The sequence below is a fragment of the Rhinolophus ferrumequinum genome, chromosome 16 (assembly GCF_004115265.2).
Source record: "Rhinolophus ferrumequinum isolate MPI-CBG mRhiFer1 chromosome 16, mRhiFer1_v1.p, whole genome shotgun sequence".
Taxonomy (NCBI): domain Eukaryota; kingdom Metazoa; phylum Chordata; class Mammalia; order Chiroptera; family Rhinolophidae; genus Rhinolophus; species Rhinolophus ferrumequinum.
The window spans coordinates 1,424,513-1,444,190 of record NC_046299.1 but is presented as its reverse complement, the minus strand read 5'-3'; the positions used below and the strand labels follow the sequence as shown (position 1 = coordinate 1,444,190).

Here is a 19,678-nt window from a genome sequence, read left to right as displayed (position 1 = left end):
GCTGTCCAGTTGGAATCGATCTTTGCTCAAATAAACTCTTCAGATTTATAATCCGCTTCCGTTTACCTTTCACCGCTGTCCTCCACCTACAGTTCTCCTGAGCCTGCAAAGGGCAGGGGAGCCAGAGGGAAGTTTCATGGACGCGTCTCTGCTGCTCATCGACCTGGCCTGATTTGGTCCAAGTGAGAGCAATGGGGGAGAAACTATGCACTGACTGTTAACGAGCTCATTTCTTTCTCATTCCAACCAATGCTTTGGAAAAATAAACAAATAAAACGCACCCAATTATCTACAAGAATGCAAGCTAAACACAGAGCAAGAAATCTGCCTGCACGATCTGCCCTTTATCAAGCACATAAAACCACTGCTAGGAGAAACTGTGCCTAATCGTTCTCGTGGGAACTGCAGTTTGATGATATTCCGCCTGGTGCAGCCTTCTCTGTCTAGGAGGGAGCTCGCTGGTTCCCTACGAGGGTTTCCTTTGTTGTTCAAACCCTCATTCAGCAAACATCCCTCTTAAAAATGGATTGCACTCCCTCAAAGGAGGAAACCAATAAGAAGCCCAATTCCTCCTGTACCCGAGTACAGCTGAGACGGAACAGACGGGCCACCCCATGACACGCCTCTTTAGGATATTACCTTCCTCTGGTTATTTCTTAGAAACAAAATACTCAGAAGACCTTTTGACCTTTCCCCCAGCTGCCTAAAAGTACTTAGACAGAGGTCCTGCTCCGGGAAGGGAGCTGTCATCACAGATGACGATCGTTTGAAGTGCACTGAGTGTCACAGATGGGCAGGAGCCTCGCAAGGCCACTGCTCAGAGTTCTGTGTCCCATTGTGAAGAGGGTCCAGCACACGTCTGTGGACCAAACATTTGCTGTTCCGTCCCCATGGGAGTTGTCTTCCTGCCCTCTGAAGTGACAACCACAGCCCCCTTTCTCCTTAGCTCCAGATGGCATGTGAACCCCCATGCCTGATCTGTCCTTGGGCTCCCTAATTTTATGGAACCCCATATGTACGTCCATAATAAATTTTAACATTTTCTGCTGTTAATCTATCTCATGTTAATTTGATTATTAGTCCAGGCAGAACTTAGAAAGGTGTGAGGAAAATTGTTTTTTCCTCCCCCACACAGCTAAGATTTTAGAGAGTTACTTAAATATGCACCCAGGACACTTTTCCCAACCTCAGCTGACTCAAGCTTTCAGGAGAATGTTCTTATTACCTTAAGTGAAGTAAACATTAAACCTATCATTTCTCAACCTTAACGGACGACCACAGGTTTCACAGGAGCAACTGTTTCTATGTCTCTCTGTGCTATTAAAATGGTGGGGGGAAAAAAGAAGAACGTTTTAATACCCTCTTTGAAAGTTCTAGTCAAATGCCTCTGGATTTGCCTGAAAAAGTGGGCTGATGTCATCTGTTAGCCTTATATGAAGTGGAATCGAAAACGTCATTGCAAACCAATAAAGCGCCACAAAGATAAAGCAAAACCCCCTTTCAAGGGGTCAAGACCCACGGCCTGGCCCACAGTCAGGTCAGCACAACTCCTGGGCCCCCGACTCCCCTGTGTGGCCAGTTTCGCGTTAGCCCACGTGCTCAAGGAGGGACCTTTCCCAACACAGCGGTGACGGAACACACATCAGGTCTAATCAGAAAGGATCCTTTCTGAAGACGTTCGATGTTCTTCTCTGACTCTTGGGGATCAGGTGTGGAAGGGCCGTGTCAGAAACAGCCTCCTCTCTGCCCCGCGCCTGCCCCCCTCCGCTGCCTTCCAGAGTCCCTTCAAATGAACAGGGGTGGATTCCGTCCGAGCTCTGAAACGAACGTGTGAGCTGGAAGGACACGAGCTTGCTCAAGCAGGGTCCACAAGGAATTGGGAACAAGAATTAAATGTTGCCTAATGACGGTGCTGGAAAGGAGACTTCAAGTGGGTGATGGACCAAAAGGCCTTCTCCAAATTAAAAACCTTGCATAGAGCTAAAAGCAAGCCAGGGCCATCCACATGGGAGGGTCTGTTTCGGCAGAAAGTGCCATAATGCATAATTGCTGAATTCTGAAAGAGTGAACATGCTTCCTTAATAACCAATTTCCAGCCAAAGCAGGAGAAACATGCTTCCCTGTCAAGCCCTAGGGACACAAGGCCCCACACTCAGCCGCCTGCGTGCGGGCTGCCCCGCCCACCTACCTGCGGAGGCCTCCAGCTTGCGCTTGTGGGGCGGGTCTTCGATGATCCTGTTCAGGTCGCCACGGTGTCTCAGGTCCACGGGCTTCTCCCACACGGACAGCTGCATGGTCGGGTTGAAGAAGAAAACCCGGTCGTCACCTGTCCAGACCACACACCTGTTTGAATTAAAAGCTCACCTTAGTGACGCTCACAGATGCCATTAGAAAGTTGTTGGCCTGTAGGTCCCACCAGAACTCCTCCCAGTGTCCAGGTTTCCAAAGAAAAGGAAACACGTCACCACAGACCAGAGCATGTCAGCCTCCCTGAGGCCACCAAGCCGATGCCCTGCCTGCTACCACCTGTCCTTCCCCTGAAGAAGTGGAGGTTCTGACACCAGAAAACACGCATGCCACAAAGTCCCCTGGCAGCCAGGCTCCCAACGTCACCTACCAGGAGGACACGGCTCATTTCCTCACAGATTCTTGGGGTATTTTCTCCACTGGTTAGAGTTAATTTAAGAAAGAGGCATTACGTTTGGGGATATGTTTGGCCCAATTCTCCCCAAATCTGGGATCCTTCTGTTGTACCTTTGCTGCTTGGGAGACACACCAACTCTGCCAACTCCTGGCGCTGGGTCAACAGACACCCACATGACATCCTAACATTGGGAAGAGCTGGTGCCCTCTGAAGGGTGGGAGGCAGTCACGACTCCCGACCTTCCCGCACCACCTGGCACGGGGCTTCGAAAGCAGGAAGAGTGGAGTTAAGTCGGGGCTTAACGGGGTTATTCCCTGGGAGAGAGCGGAGGACAGTTAACACGTTTCTATCCAGGCCACGGAGAATCCAGTTTCTGGGCCGTGGGGACACGTGTGCAGTTGAACCCAATTGGTGGTGGTGGGTAAATACATAAATGTGAGTCCCCTGGATAGGTCCACCCATCACTCGCCACAGTCGGCTTCAACCAGACGGGGCCAGCTGTAACACGCAAAGTTAATTTTATGTATCAATTTATGCACATTTTAAGTAATATGTGTATGTTCCCCTTCTTTAATCACACTGTATAATTTCTGGACGGCTGCCATATTCCCTCTTCTCTTTAACGGTCCCCATACCCCAGAGGACGTAATTAGTGCCTTGCAGTGAGTTCAGCCTGGTACAGAGCACTTAGCAGCCCTGATATACGAAAATTTGGATTTTATCAAATGAAAACTGGAGTGGCTGCTTTGTTGTACAAAGGGGTTCCCACAGTCACCTTCAAATACATCTATAGGTTCTAAAGTGTCGTGGACATTTCTGTTTCGTTCTCCAAGCTTGGATCTCAGCCCCGTAGGGAAAAGGGGTACGTGCCTCCCCCTCCTCCCCACCACACACAAAGACTTTGGGTCCCTCTCCTGTATGTTTCTTGGCCCCATGTGCCCTGTCCCAGGAGAAGCGACCTGCAGAGGACAGAGCCTGACGTCCACTGGGTCCCACCCCCAGGGCTGAGGTCTGGGAACTGAAAAGGCAGCCCGTGTGCCCGTCACTCTCTTTTCTCCTCTCCTGTTTCTCCCCCCTTTGGCTCTGGGGAGGGGCTGACCTGGCAGGACCGAGTCGCCCCCATGACATTTTCCCATATTTTCAACAATTCCAAGGAAAACGTTCTAATCACCTCCCAATAATAGAGTGGGTAAAGCTTCCAAAATTGCCATGTGGGTCAAAAGCCAAATTACTGAAAATAAAGAGGAGGAGGAGGAGACGAAGAAGAAACAGAAATTCCTTAAAAGACAACACGATGCCATTCTGGCCTGATCATACCGAAAAGCCACAGCGGATTTGGAGAATTAATTCAGTGACATTGCAACCCCAGCTGTGAGACAGCTCAGTCTTCAAGCATTTAGAGGTGGATCGGATGCAAGTGTGTATAAAAGTTCAAATGCAGGCTTCTTTTTCTTTTTCTTCGTAGAGTATTGTGCCTGGGATGATGGCGTCCTGAAAACCTCCCAATACCACGAAGCTGACTGACATTCTGAAGAGCAGAGCTGGCTAAGTGTATGTTTCTGGGCTCTGAACCTGTCTTGACTGGTTAAAGTGACGTGGGCATTGGGATGAGAACAGTTAGATGGCTGTTTCTCTGCTTTCACTCATTTTCAGGACACTGATTTTGCATTTCTGAAGTGCTGCGTGTCACGTCCAGGGAGGCCATGCGCCTGGCCGTCTTCCTTGGCAGTCAGAACAGAGACTCACACATGGGTAAGAATATCTAAGGCCACGAGCTGCCTGCGTGGGACATTCCGCGTGTCCCTTTAGTGCTCTGCACAGAGCAGGAGAGAGCACCCTACCTTCCTCGTCTCCTCAAACCAGTTGACACAACCCCGTCTCTTCCCAGTGAGTTTCCCAGGGAGCAAAAGTGTGACCTTTCAAAGCAAGTTTCTTCCCTCCAAGGACTCGCCACATGGGGTGAGGTCCACCCAGCTGTCCTGCCAAACTTTCCATTTCTGAGCCCGTTTACTGAACACGGAGCCACAACGAGAAAGTTTGTCGACTGACGATCCCTTGATTTCCATTCCACATGTTCTCAGGAGGTTCCAAATCTCCCTTCCCGTGTGACCCCGGCTGTCCCCATGCAGCCCTGGGACAGTACGGAGGAACCCTTTCTGAGCCTATAGCCCCCACCTGCTCAGCCCGAAGCCTCTAGAAAGCCTAATTTTTGTCAGGGCAGAGCTGGCATGAGCTTAAGGCTATGCTCTGTAGGTAACGTGGCAGCCTGGGCCACCTCCTTTTTCTCAGGGGACCACTCCCTGAGGTGGCAATGGGAACTCGTGTTTGACTCACAAGGGACCACCGTGGAGAGGACGCACTGTGGAGGGAGAAACGGGATGTGGGCGGGAGCTCTGACAGGTGGAGACACACTCAGGCACACTGCCCCTCGGACACCCTGCTCACCTGTCCTTTGCAGCTGACAGTGCCCGCAGGTGTCCAGGGGTCGTGTCTTAGAGCCGTCACTGCCCAGCACTCTTGCCACCCCACTTCCACATGGAACCCCTCACTGTGCACCCTGCTTGTCAGAGAGCTAGAGGTGACCACGGCCCCTGGGACCCTCCATCTGGGTGAGGCTGTCCCGACCACACCCTGGCAATCCCAGGGTCCTAAGGTGGAGGATGACTGATGATGGAGCAGCAGGCTGGGCCTTCCCACACCCCCCGTGGTCGCTCTGCCCTTCGTCTCCCTGAGGACCTGGACTGACTACTTCTAGCAAAACCCAAGGGTGGGGTTGGCAGTGGGTGACATGAGTTAATTGAGCAAAATAGGCACAGCTCCTGGGGTAGGGGACCTCTTTTCCTGGTGGCAGGTTGTGGTGTCAGTAAAGTGTGTTGTTACGGGGGTTGCTGCGTGCGCGATGCCAGGACAAATGAGGTAATCACACCAGGCCACACACAGTCACGTCTCAGTCAGGAACCTAAGTCATCAGAGAAGCCGGGGTCTGGTGCTATCCCTTCACCCTGCAAGGTCAAGGTTCCCTTTGCCACGATTGAGAATGCAGGGAGGTGCCAGCAGCATCTCTGTCACCTTGGGGACAGAGCACTGTTCCCACCAGCAGGCCCAGTCCTGAGTCACAGGTACACGTGGCTGGAGCTGCTCCGGGCACCTGAGAGCACCGGCTGTCCTCCTGCAGTGGGCTCTCCCAAAAGGCCTCCCATCCCCTTCCTGCTGGGGCTGAGGAGCCAGCCAGAGAGCAGGTCCACTACATGGCTGTCACTCAGCCAGAAGCCCGGGAAGGTGGCACGCTGATTGATAATTTACAGGCAAAGGGCCCATCACGAGGAGGAGCAACAGCCGAGGACGGTGACAGCGAGACGGTGTCACTTCCAGGGTCCCACTCAGCATTCTGCGTTGTAACAGGGTCTTACTGAGGAAGAAAAGCCGCAGCTTCCACACTTAGAAGGTTCTAGAGCTCAAGGTCACGTCTTCTACAGAATTATCATCCCCAAGGGCAGTACTGGGATCCAGTGTGACAGGGTCACATGCTCATGCTGGAGTTATCCCAACCCCCCCAAACATGACTTGTTGAAAAATGGGTTACAGAAGACCCAGAGTTTGCACAAAATGAAAAAGCGACGTTGGTCTCTATCCCAGGTCAGGCATCAAGCTCCAAACACCCTTGGGATTTGCCGAGTGGGAGGAGGGCCTGTTATAAGTGACGAGCCCCTTGGGCCACTCCCGAGTCCATGTGAAGGAGGTGACTCTTGGAGGAGGGGCCTGGACCCTCAGCCCCACCCCCAACGCCTGGCAGGGGCCTGGAGACCACTCATCATTCGGCCAGGCTTGTGGTCATTCCCGGCTCTGGAAGGAGCTGGCCACAAGGACCCCTGGACAGCAGGGCTCACAGCCTCCGCTGGTGGGCACAGTGATGTCATGGGAGGGGGTCCCGGAAGGGGTGGGCAGCTGTGCCCCTCCCGTGGGCTGCCCTGTGGCCTCTTCCATCGCCGTGCCTGAACAGTGTTCTGTATGATAAAACTGTAGCCGTAACTAAGCACTTTCCTGAGCTCCGTGAGTCATTCAACAAATCTTCACACCTGAGGGGAGGTTGGGGGAACCCCAGATTTGCAGTCAGCCAGGCAGGACCCCGGGGACGCCCTATGCAGCTGGGTCTAGAGTTGCAGGCATCTCCTGTGACTGAGCCCTTACCCTACGGGGTCTGGGCTCGCTGTGGGGGTCCTGTTGGAACTGAGTTGGATGGTAGGACACTCAGAAGTGCTGGGAGAACCCAGAACCAGCTGCTCTTGGCACACTGTTCCTATAAGGAGGCCCTTCCCGGAGCGGCGTGCCCGGGGTGCAGGGCGGGAGGCCGGGACCTGGCGTAGAAGGCATGGACGCCTCTCCAGAGCACAGCAGGGTCACAACAGTGAGCAGGGCGGGGGCAGCGCCAGGGAAGGGTAGACGCCCCACCTGCACCTCTGGCACTGCTGTCACCAGCCACACCACACCAGACTGACATCTCACGGCGCATTACTCGCCACTGCTTTTTATTCAGTTCCCTAAATTAGCTGCTCCTACCAGCTATATCCTGCACTCTAATCTTTGGTTTTAAAACTAATTTTTACTGGAATAACCTTTTCATTTTGCCTCCAAATTACTCGATTATAAAAGAGCATTTTTAAAAACCAGAGACGGCGTTCCCTCGCAGAGAATATTTTGAGTGTGGCAATCTCAAAGACGAGAGCCCTCTCCCAGGGTGGCCGGGGCGGCCCAGCACAGGGCTCCTTAGCAGCGGCCACTCACCCCTTCCTGGGAACGAGTGGTCCTTGGCGCTGGAGGCTCGCCACATCTCTGCAGGCTGTTTCACTGGTGGATATGAAACAGTGCCATTATTTGAATGTATATCTGCAGATGTATTGCAGCACAATAACTTATTACTAAAATGCTATTTTCCTTCCTGCAGAATGCGACAACAGTCTACACCTATTCCTGCCATGAGCTGCAAATTAATTTTTGAAACCACAGTGTTACCTAAGGAGCGTGCCCTTCCCTGTGGTGACAGCAAGCAAACCCTGGGACAAGGTAAGGCCGTGTCTCATTGCTCTCAGGTGTCAGGGCATCTTACCAGGGGGACCCGGGCACGGGGGTGGAGGCCACCGGTCTGTTGCCTTTTGCTGCGCTGTCCTCTGCTGTCACCAGGATCGATGGAGGCTCCTTTCAACAGAAAGAGAAAAGTGCTTTTTATATTTTTGTTTAAACACTCATCTTCAATTACCAGCAACCAAGGAAGGAGTAACAGGTCTCCTGCAGACAGACCTGCCTTCAGCAGCCACTAGATAATGACCTGCTCAGTGCAGCAAAGCAAAAGGGACAAGCAATTATGCTGAGAATACAGAATTCATGGCACAACAGACTGTGCTGAAGAACTGCAACGAAGGCAGCCCCCTAATTATCCCGAGTGGGCTAAACTGTCTGCTTTTGCAGACACGAGACAGGCACCGGCAGCCGTGAACATCGTGGGGGCAGACAAGCCCACTGGATTCACCTCCAGAAACTGACTGACTCAGCACTGGAGTCACTGTGCCACCAAAACACTGCGTTCCATGGCAGCGGGGAGGCTCAAGGCTGCGGGGGCTCCTGGGTGCAGCTGGGGGCCCATCCTTCCCCTTGGAGGCAGGAGGGACAAGCCCGTGTCCTCGCTGAGTCTGGTGGCTCCCTGACTGTGTCCTTCCTCAAGCGTGTAGCTGGGGGCAGAGCTCAGGGGACGTTGACATCGTGGGGTCATCATGATGCACAGCTGGATTTGAAAACCACTCTGTGTCTGTCTCCATTTAGAAAGGAAAGAACGCTTAACATTTCATCACCTGAGGAAAATGAAGATTTATTCCCTGCAAGTAGAAAGAAGACAAATATGGCTGGAACACTCGATCACTGTTCATTATGGATAGAATTTAGAGAGAAACACAAGTTGGTTTCAATTAGAAAATGTGGGCAATTATAACTCCAACACAAACATGGACCCAAGATTCGCATTAGCTGCACGGATGCACGACAGACAGCAGTTCAGTGAGAGAAAGCAGAACCAAGCCCCTCCGCCGCGACGCAAAACGACCGCGGGGCGCTCGTGAGAAAAGCGTCATCTCGATGTTGGAGCAGTGATGAGACGGGAATGAAACCCCATGGTGGTGACGGACTCATCCTTCTGCCACCTCTTTCTGTGGTTTTAATCTCAAACTCAGAATAACAAGATAAAAGAGCAGGTGAGATTAAAAAATACCAGCGTGTTATCCAAAGCAAAAGTAGGCTGTGTGCTGAGAGTGGCAGGTGACATTAAAGCTCTAGGTTCATTAAAAAAAAAAAGGATGTCACCCTAAAGTTTTAGGGTCTCTGTGTCTACCATCGTATGAGACAGTGAAGTTGAGGAGATAAACCATTTGTTTGAATGATCAATGGAGAGTGAAGTCAACGGGCCCACATCTGGACGTGGGCACCCACGCAGCGTCAGCCACCCCAGGCACAGCGATTGCACCAAAAGCCAACACACTTGTTCGAGGGGCCCCCGGGCTCACTTCCATTGTCTTGGACTCCTTACAAACACAGTAAGTTAGAAAGGAAAGAGCCAGGTGATGGAAGCACTGAAACATAAAATTCAAACAAAAATGTAAAAGAAGCCCACGTGAGATACATCTCAAGCACGTAAACGGGCTCTCGTCAAACCGTTGACAACAGAGGGAGCTGCCACCGTGGGCACCGCCCATCCCTGAGACGAGGACCTAGAGGGCTCGCGTTATCTGGGATGAACAGCCAGTGCTGGCAGAGCCCGCGGGAGGAAGAATGAGAAGTCCTGGGATGACAACACGCACCCGGAAAAGTTCCTGCATGGTCTCCGAGCAAACCGGGAGCCGATAGAGAAACCACGCTGGAAACGCGGGGTCCTCCATCCACACGTGTCCATCCACGGCTGTCCTGGGTGTCCCTGGGGCCCTGTGTTCACTGCCACAGATCAGTACACTGAATAAATGACTTGTAATTTATATAATTAAGCCTAAGTTCACAAGTTTAAGAACAATTTTCTTTAGAAGTTTTGGGTAGTAGCAAATGTCTTTGTTTCCTGTGATAAAATAAGGTCAGGAAGAATAATTAGCATAACAGGGAGTGCTGAGAAGGAGCTGTGTTAAAAAATTCATGAAGAGCAGAGTTTATATTACTAATCCAATTAGAAAAACGAGGGGAGATTTTCATTATGAAGCAAACCGAACAGTGGCAACCCAGTGGGGGCCCCCGAGTACTAGATTACCCCGCTAATTACTCAAGGAAATATGGCGGGAGGTGATTTGTGACGGGACCAACACTTAAATCTGGCCACGCTGGGACTGTGTGCTGCTAATCACCGAGGCCGTCTCCACCAGGCGCTCGAGGGTGATGACTTCCTGTTGATGACAAAAATGGCGAATCATGGCATGACGCTGCCCTTCCAGGCTACAGTAATAAAAGTGAATTAGACGCGCAGAGTGATACAGAAAGTCGTTCCGGGCCTGGAAAGACGGTCTGATTAAGAAATATGTGATTCTGGCACGGACGCTGGTCTCCTGCAGAGAAGCCCTACACCAGGGAGCAAAGGTTTAATTTGCACTGACGTTCCTGACCAGTTCACACCATTAGTGTCGGCACCCACGACGGGGCAGAAGCTGTGGGCACCGGCCACGGTGCCAGGAATTCTCGCTATGGGGAACTGGCACAAAAACCAGCGGGGACAGAGATGTCACGGGCCTGTGCTGAGAGCTGACAAAAGTCAAGTGAGAGAGCAAGTTAGCAAAACACTGCTCAGACCAGAGGCCTCCAGTGTGCGTGACAGTTCTGGGCAAATTAAATGCCATTTGAGATTTTCAAATGCAGCCGTAAAAGCGAACCTCCTGGGTTATTCAGGTGAAGGCAAACCAGCAATTCTTCATGGTCAGTCCTTAAAACCCCGTCTGGCAAACGGGTAGAGGAGGCCTAAGGCCAGAATGTGTTCAAACAAACATGTGTTGGCTTTTCTTTAACAGTAAACTCCAAACAAGACCGTGGCCTTGCCTGAGTGGTCTCTGCCTGCAGCCCGGCCACCCTGCGGCCGTGGTACCCTCCTGACTGCTGGGGGTGAGTAGCTGGGAGCCAGGGTCACACCCACGCTGCATGGCCGGGCTGCTCCCATCACAGCTCTCGGATGCCTCAGCCTTTTTCCCAGGCGACCTCAGGATCTTGGGATTTGACTGTCACACAGTGGCCTGGCTAAGCGTCCCTCACAGAGCCATGTGTGAGGAACAGGAGTGACGGGTGGGCCGGCCCCAGTCCTCCCGACCCCGGGCTCGGCCAACACCAACCTTGTCTCCGTGGTCCCTGGCCGGGCGCTTCCTCTCCGCATGCAGCATCAGGGTCGGGGCGCAGGGCGCTGGGCCTCGCTCCCTGCTTCTTTCTGTTGGAGCAAAACAATCACCATGAATTAGCACACCATTTGTCACATCATTTTGGAAAAGCTAAACAAGGGCAAAACGTGGCCTTGAAAGCTCAGTTGGCAAACACTGCCTCCACAGGAAGGTGTGCTGTCGCGTCCCCTGGACTGTAGCCTCGGGACGAGTTTCTCCAATGACATCACTGCCCTGGCCGTGTGGCATGTGGCACCAGCCACACGCTGTTGGCCAAGCCTCGTGCACCCGGCCACAGTGGCTCTGGACAGGGGACACGGGCTCCCTGGCGGGGACAGCCAGCATGTGACAGCAGAGCCAGGCTTTCTTAGGCTTCAGCGGCTGGTGGCCACCGAGGGCCGCCCGGGCCCGATGTCTGTGTGCTCACCACTGACACGGGCTCTGGCTTTGCCTCAGGTCGGCCCCCACGACCTTTGGGAGGGGGAAGGGAAGTGTCAAACCGTGGATGCCGAATATGGAAAAGACTCTGAATATGAAAAGGAAGTTTACATTCCATCTTTGTTCTCAGACGTCTGCAAGTGGTACAGAGCTGCCACGACAGACAGCAAGATTAACCGCTGTTAACACCAAGGATTAGAAGGAAAACCCAAACCATTTAGCCTCACACCAGCCTGACACATACATTCACTGAGGAAACCCGGGAAGCGTCTCTCCCACCAGCTCGAAGGTCACGACCCCTCGACCTGGAGCTACAGGTTGTGCAGCACAGAAAGGTCCCGGTAGATCCTTCCCGGCTGCAGGGAGGACGAGAGCTCAGTGAGCATCGCGGTACATGAGCGTGTGCGTGAGTGTGTGTGTGCACATGCATGTGTGTGCACGTGTGTGCACGTACACATGTGCATGTGTGTGCGCACACACGTGCTTGTGTGCACACGTGTGTGCCTTGTGTGTGGACACATGTGTGTAAACACGTGTGTGCGCGCGTGCACAAAGGAAGTGGCAGGAACGGTGCCTTGAGGCCTCTTTCAAGCCCAGGCATCTGCACTTGGGGGGCGATGGGGTGATGGGGCCACCAGTGCCCACTTCACCTCCATCCCATCCTCCTGCTCCACTGCTGGCTTCGTCTGCCCCATTCTGGGAAGGAGGTTTGCAGGAAGGGGCCCCGCAGGCTGGGGGCCCACCTGGGGTCCAGCTGTCCAGCCCAGTGAGCGTCTGCCCCTGGAAACAAATGGCTGCAGAGCCTGATCCACAGCCCGCAGTGGGGACTCACCTCACTCTGGGGACACCCTGGGGACAATCGTACTTCAGAGGCAGAGCAGTGCCAAGGGGAAAGCTCTGGACTTGGACAAAATGTCTGGTCCCCACTGAGGTGTGGTGTCTGCACAAGGCAGAAGCTCATGGAGCTGATGGCGCCAACGTCCAGCCCTCTGGCCACACTTCCTCCGTGGCTGCCCACGCTGTCCTGCGGAGAACGTTTGGCAGGTGGAGACCTCATGACCCTCAGCCCCGGTGTCTTCCTCTTCCAGTGTCACAACTCACAGAGCAAGTGTGGGGGACTGGATTCGATCGACAACAGATTTTCCAGGTACTCTGCCCCGTCCCCTCATCTGACGGAGCATGCTTGTAACCAGGTGACAATGGAGCTGTGATGACCTCAGCCCAGGCCCTCGATGCAGCCACCACCAGCTAGGAAGAAAGTGGGGCACCGTTTACCCAGTGGCACCGTTTACCCAGGTGGCACCCGTCCTGGAACTCCAGCTCTTCCCCACCTGCAGCCGAGGAGACAGGGTGGGGAGCAGCGCCCAGGTGGTCAGACACACCAGAGAAGCTTGTGCGCCTGTGTGGGGCCACAGAGGAGAGAGCCACCAGAACAGCGCCCGTGAGAAAGGAAGGGGTCGGCCGCAGGGAACCCCAGTGAGTCCCTGGAGACTCCCCAGAGCGAGCAGCAGGACCTGGGGCCAGGGAAGAAAAACACACCGATCCCACCCTCCTCCCCTCCTACAGAGACCCAGCCCCAAGCAGGTCCAAGGAAAGGGGCAGCAAAGCTTGAACTTTGAATGACGTCGCATGTTTGGGTTGTGAGCCCAGAGTCCATGTGCGTTGTGACAGGACTGGGACCTGTTCTATGGCTGGACCTGTGCGGGTGGCTTCTTCCGCCCCTTCGCTGTGGACTGCATTCGACCCCGCACAGGCCATGCCAGGGAAGAGCAGGGTGGCGTCCTGGTCCCGGCGCCTGCTCTGTGGCAGCCGGCAGCACTGCCCAGACAGAGCGGTTGTTACAAGGGCTCGCCATGTCTTCTCGACGAACGAAGTGAGTAACCCGCATCGTGGACAGGCATGAGAACAACATCCAGCGTGGCCACACGCTGGCCGTGCTCTCTTCTGACGGGAGCACGTGTGTCCGTTCCCTCAGCAGCTCAGAAACCATTAACCTTTCTTTTACTGACAACAGTCAACCTTTGTAAGTCTCCTCTTCCGATGTGACTTTTGAGATCCGTGGCTTTGCGTTTCCCATCGTGGCTGCTTCTTTGAGAAGACAGCTGGGCGGTCACATGCATCCCCCAGAATCCCCACGACGTGTGCGGCCTGCCCTGCGCCGTCTCCTCAATGCTGGTTCTCTCACCGTCGCAGGTCGCAGCCACCTTGGAGGTGTGTGCTGAGCCGCAGACCCTGGGCTCCCTCACGGCCGTTGCGTCCGTGGCGCAGCCATCCTACTGTGGAGGTGCTTTTCTCTGCGGGCCATTTCTGGGGTCCACTCCGACAGGCTTAAGTGCTCCTGCTTTGGGCCTCTCCACAAACTCTGATGATATTGTCATAAATAGTCCTGAGTGTCCAGGAAAAGTCATTTGTGGAAGAAAGTCAGCAAGTTGACTCTGGGTGCTAAGGTACATAGGGGCACATAGGAGACGTTTCCGGGCTCCGACAGAGGCAGGATGGGAATCTCTCCCCGTGCGCTCCATCTACTGACCCAGCCCAGCTCTGCGATCCGCATTGCTCTCGAATGGCCTTTGGTTTGATTTTCCTCCTGACCCGCTGAGTGACCAGGACCGGGTAGGTCGCCTGGATGTCTGCAAGGAGCACAGGGGTCCAGGCTGAAAGCCCCACGTCAATCAACTGACAAGTGTGTAGTCACTGCCCATGTAGGACCAAACACAATCCCGGCTCTTTGTGGAGAGAAGTGAGCTTCTCCCCACAAAATGCCCAGGAATTGGTGAGGGAGCCCAGAGGGGAGCACAGGACAAGAGACTTGGAAGGTGAATAGTGGCAATAACTTATCCCCTTGACAAAAATCAGAAAAAAACCATGTCCCTTCTCTTGGCAAGATGTGGCTTTGGACACTTAACCAGCTTCATTTCTCTAAAAGAACGAGGTGGGCCTGCTCTCGTCCTATTCAGCGTCCACAGCCTGCTCCCAAGCACATCACGTCTTGGTCATTAGTCCGGATCTAAGCCACCTGTTATCTTAAAGTCCCAGAACCATGAAGACACAAAGTATCTGCCATCATCTGGCATCAGGCCGCAGACCAGAGGCAGCTTCGCCGCGGCAGGGTGGGGCTGCGAGCCCGGGTATTTCCCTCCCTGGCATCAGCACAGAAGACCTAGGTTCAGTAAAGCACTAGGGTTCTTTAACCATCCAAAAAAATTGCTTTGTTAAATATATTAAAATAAAGAACCATTGCAGGCAAGTCAAACTTGTCTAACTTGTCAAAAAGGCATGAGACATATGTCAGCCTCTCCTAATTCAAAGGGCGATTCTGAGATTCAACCTAATTTTAATTCACTAAATATTGACCTCTCTTGGTCTCAGTTTCCTCATCTATAAAATAAACCGATCTCTTAAGTTTCTTCTGCTTCTAGGATTCCAAAAGTCAACAGACTCTCTCGAGCTGCTTGGAGCATATCCCACAGGAATACGGGACAAAGCGTGACCTGGGAGGGAGGGCTGGGAGAACATGCTGTTGGGGTTTCCTGCTGGGACAATGGCTCACTCCTAACCTAGAAGATGGACTAGCCCTAAGGAGCGGGGCGCCACAGAGGATGAAACTTTTCTCCCCTGAAAAGCCAGTAGTGACCTCGGACAGAATTAGTAGTTAGGTGAGCCATCGCCTCCTAGACTGAGGAGACCCCTGACCCCGGACAGTCAGCACCACATGACTCTGGTGGTGCCTGTAGGTAGGAGTGGACAGCAGGATGACGCGGTCCTGGTTGTTGCAGACCACCGGCTGTCAAGGGGAGGGTTTGCAAAGAGAATGCACAGCACCAGCTCTGTGCACTCTGGCCTCTCCTGCAGCGATGGGGAGTGACACCGGGACAGCTCTGCAGACGGGTCGTGTGGGCGACTCTCTCCAATGACCTCTCTTCCTAGAAAGGCCTGCGTAGCACCTGAGGGGGGGCAGGGGACAATCCTGGAGTCACTGGGGCTCCATTTTCTGTTTGCCACAAGCTAGTGACCCCATTTCTATGTGTGAATTTTCTCACCTCCAAGAACAAATTACGTGCCCTCCACTTACAGAGGCATCTTAGGGAGACCGATGGATGGGATTCTATTCTGAACACCGTCCTCATAAGCATCAACTTCAAATGATTTGCACACCACTTCGGCAAAGTAGGAAACCATCCCATTTTACACAAAAGAAAAATGGACAAGGCGAGTTATTTTCCAGGTTACAAAGCAAACCACTAGGGAGGTCTAAAATGATTTGTTAATTTAAGTGGCATTGGGCTCCTTTGAAGTTTTTGACAATAAAATAAGGGAAAATGAAATTCATGTTATAGATGATAAAAAGGACCCACTCAGGGCCACTGTATATGCTTCTAAATGAGGCTTGACGAGCGCATTGATTTTCAGAGTTCACCTCTTAAGAACTGACACATCATGGGAAACACGGTCTCTGGGAAAGTGGCCGGAGTCCAGCTCTAATGCCGCTTGAGCAATAAATGAGCATGAGCTGCTGGCCCAGGGGCACTGATGGAAGAGACAGACATGACAAACCTAGAGAGCTGCGGGGACCTGGGGGCTTGGATTGGAGGTGGGCCAGCGAGGTCTGGCTGCAGCCGGGTGACGTGGGCCTGGAGCAGGGGGGTGCTCCTAGAAGCAAACCCGTTTCCTTGCAAGCCTGCCTTACCATGGAGACCTGCCAGCAGAGCTCAGGCCCCACATCCCTGCAAAACCATCACCACACAGGCTACGTCCTGCTGGCACGGAGTTTGCAAAGAAGGGCAGGACTGGGCAGGTGCCCTTGGGCTCAGGGACGGAAGCAGGAGGCAGAGGCGACAACTCCTTGGGAGTTTCCCTCCCAGAGCTGGGCCTCCGCCAGGCTGCCGGGAAACTGCTGGCCAGGGCGGCGGGCACAGAGGTGGCAACAGTGGGTTGTCATGGAGACCCTGCTCTCCAGCTCCCCCCTCTCCCAGGGGCCACAGAGGCTGCCGTCTTCTCAAGCATGTGACCAGAGTGTCTGACACAGTGGGACGCAAGGCCAGGAGTGAAAGGACCCAGACACCTGGCAGTGCAACAGCAGGCATGAAGATGACACCCAGAAAGCCCATCGCTGACGACACTCACAGGGACAGAACTGTCCTCCCATGTCGTGGAGGAACACAGCAGCAATCCCACACACTGAGAGGAAGGCAGAAATCCTGGCGGCAGCTACATTGTAACAGCTTTCTCAGCCCGCCTCCATGGGGGTGAAAAGATGGCACAATTGCCCTGCATTGGAGTCGCAGAGGCTCGGCTCTCAGCCCTGCTCAGCGGGCCAGCAGAGCGTCCCGCAGCCAGGACATCGTGCTCTGGAGAGGGTCTTAGGTGAGAAGGGTCGTTTGATGAGCCAGGGCTGCGACAACCTGGGTCCTGAAGCTCCAGATCCCCGCTTTCCCCGCCCTCCTGCTCCCCGAGCAAAGGCTGGCAAATGAGGTCTGCAGGCCCCTTTTGAACTCCACTCTAACAAAGATTATTCCATATAAATGGCAACCCATCTCAGTCCACCTAAATTTTTCATGGGTGGTGATCTCAGAGCTGAGGAGCCACATGCAGAATCACTTTTTACCCGACTGTAACATCCTGGATTTGCCTCTGTAGGAACTCAAGGTTTGTACACATTCAGGTTACGGGGCGTGAGCTTGGCTTTCTCCACCAGAGAGGGCGACTGCCCTGTAAGCGGCCCCCCAGTAACACAGCTGCACCCCTGCAATGCCCTCCAGCCCTGTAAAGCGACACCACAGGTAACACGGCCCATCTCGTCTGTCCCCATGGCGGAGCTTCTGGATTCTGCCACTGGCCTGTTTCACTTAACAAGGTTCCGGTGTCACCACTGGTCAGGGTGGCCTGTGGGGACGAGGGACTGTCCTGCTGGACTGTTCTAGAACCTGAAGCACTCCAGTTCTTTGATGAAGGTAGGCTTCTGATGAGGAGCGAACAGGGAATGGAGGTGCCGGAAATCCATGTACACGCCCTCAGCTCCTTGGCCTGGGGTTTACACTTCCAGGGTGTCTTGGGGGCAGGTGCGCTGCTCCTCTGCGGCTAGCACCCCACCTAGCAGCAGCATGGGACAAACGTCAGCGGCTGAGCAGGTGACAGGCTGAAGGGACAGAATTGTCAGGGAGGAGCCTTCACGCCTCTGCACGTCCGCTGCAGGCTCCCCGCCCAGACCCCCGCCCCAGCTTCACTGAGACCTTAGTGGCACCTGTGCCCCACAGTGCAGCCCCCCACCCCGGCCCTGGCCCCAGCCCCCCGCTGTGGCTTACAGGCCGAGTCCTGTGTTCTTCCTCCAGCAATGAGCCCGGCATGTGGCCGTTTTCACCTCACCGGCCTCTACAGCCGGTGGCCCCCTTGGACAGTCATTAAGTCTCCACTCTCTTTGTCCTCAGGCTTCTCCAGCTTCCTGGGGACCTCCTTGAGCTTTAAGCAGCAGCTGCTTCCACGGGGGCCTGTGTCACAGGGAGGGAGGCTCGCACGTGGCCCAGCCAACATGGCAAAGCTCAAAAAAAAAGGACCTGCAGCCGCCTCCGTCCCCCGGGCCCCAGCAGGCACGGACCTGGGCTGGCTCGCAGGCTCTGTCTTTGTGCCCCTGAGAATTCCGCTGAGAGCCGAGGTGTCTCTTGGGGGGGAGGGCGCCCCAGGAAGCTGCTTTGAGCCGCTGCACCGTGAGGTTACCTGCTTCACTCTAACAGGACCATGAATTTAAAACAAGAGGGTGTCACAAGCGACGACATCCCAGGAGCTCAGCAGGAACGAGGAAGCTGACGGGCGTGTGGCCTCTACAGTGGCTCCTTTGGGAAAGGAGGACGCAGCTCTGCGGTTGGAATGTCTGTGGCTGCCCATCAGCTGAGCTTTAATGACGTCATAACGAACATGTCACAGCTGGTCCTCACAGGCTTGAAAGAGCCACGTGATGGCAGACTGTGCTTCCCGGGCCTTCCTCTCGAAGCTGAAGCCGGGGCTCCTTATCCTCTCCGGGGCCCTGGCCTCCATCTGGAAACTGGTGGTGCCGACCCTTGACCTCCAGTCTCCCCAGCCCATCACCGGGTCACACCTGCGGGTCCAGGCAGCTCAGGGCACAGGACCGGACTCCCGCCCCTCCCGGGCGTCCCCAACCGCCAGCCCCACCCTGTCACTGCTCCCGGGTTGACCTCGTCCCCTTCATGTGCTGCTCTCTGATCAGGTTGCTGCCACAATCAGCAGATGGCCTCCCAGTACACGGCAAAGAGACACAAACGACATGCGTGATGAGAAGAGAGCCTTCCCGCCAGAGCCGGACCTGCATCACCAACACATGCAGGTGACGACTCGGGTGGTCGCCAGGCTCATTTTCATCCGTGGGGACTCGCCCACTGCTCTCATCACCGAGGGGTCTCTGCTGGTTCCCTCTCGTGGGGCCGTCAGCCCAGCCTTGCAGCCTCTGCTGACACAGTCAATGTCACACCGTGGGGGCCCAGGGGCTCCGATAAACACACCCCGGCCCTCCCCACGGTGCGGAAGGAAAGCAGGTGTGTGCTGAAGGCCGGGGCAGCCAGGCGGCTGTGGCAGAGCTGGCCGCTAGCACCCCGGTGGCCCCCGGGCAGGAGCTGCATCCAGGAAGGGGCTGTGGTGGAACCTCTGTCTGTTCCTTTTCTCGGGTCATGGCGAGAGGCCAAGCCACTCTTCCAGGCAGGACTGGATGGAGTCATGAGTACAGAAACTTCGATGTTTATATCGTTTGGGTCGGTTTTCAAACTTCCTTTCCATCTGAGCATGCACTAAACAGAGGCAGGAAGAATCCTGCCCTTCTGGATATCCTGGGTCCTCGAGGGCACAGCCCACCCCCCTAGCCCCAGGGCCACCACGGTAGCCTGGGGTCCTCCAGCCTCTACAGCAGCGCGTGTGGCCAAGCCTCGTGATCCTGGAAAGTTCAGGCAGAGCCCCGCTCACCAACATGACCACCCCGGGGCAGGGACACGGGTGGGGACAGGTCCCCAGCGACCCCTTCAAACTGCAGGTTATTAAGCAAGGATCACAAGTTATTTGATTTTGGTCTTGAGGCCAATGAAAATGTTGCTAATCTGTTAATATCACCTACAGCAAGCCAATCAGAGTTTAATCGATACTTGAGCATGACTGAGATAGCTGCAGGCATGGCTGACGGCCCTGTCACCGCACCGGCTCCAGGGGGGCCCTCTGT

General features: G+C 54.4%; 1 protein-coding gene across 1 annotated transcript in view; it reads right to left on the bottom strand.

Annotated features, from left to right (window-relative positions):
• Positions 1–19,678, bottom strand: part of TCERG1L (transcription elongation regulator 1 like) — a 137,786-nt gene that overhangs the window by 32,962 nt on the left and 85,146 nt on the right. The window contains exons 5-7 of the mRNA XM_033130863.1: positions 10,984–11,075; positions 7,749–7,837; positions 2,189–2,343 (exon numbers count right to left, since the gene is read on the bottom strand). Of these exons, the coding sequence (XP_032986754.1) occupies positions 2,189–2,343; positions 7,749–7,837; positions 10,984–11,075 (336 nt within the window). The remainder of the gene's footprint in view (positions 1–2,188; positions 2,344–7,748; positions 7,838–10,983; positions 11,076–19,678) is intronic.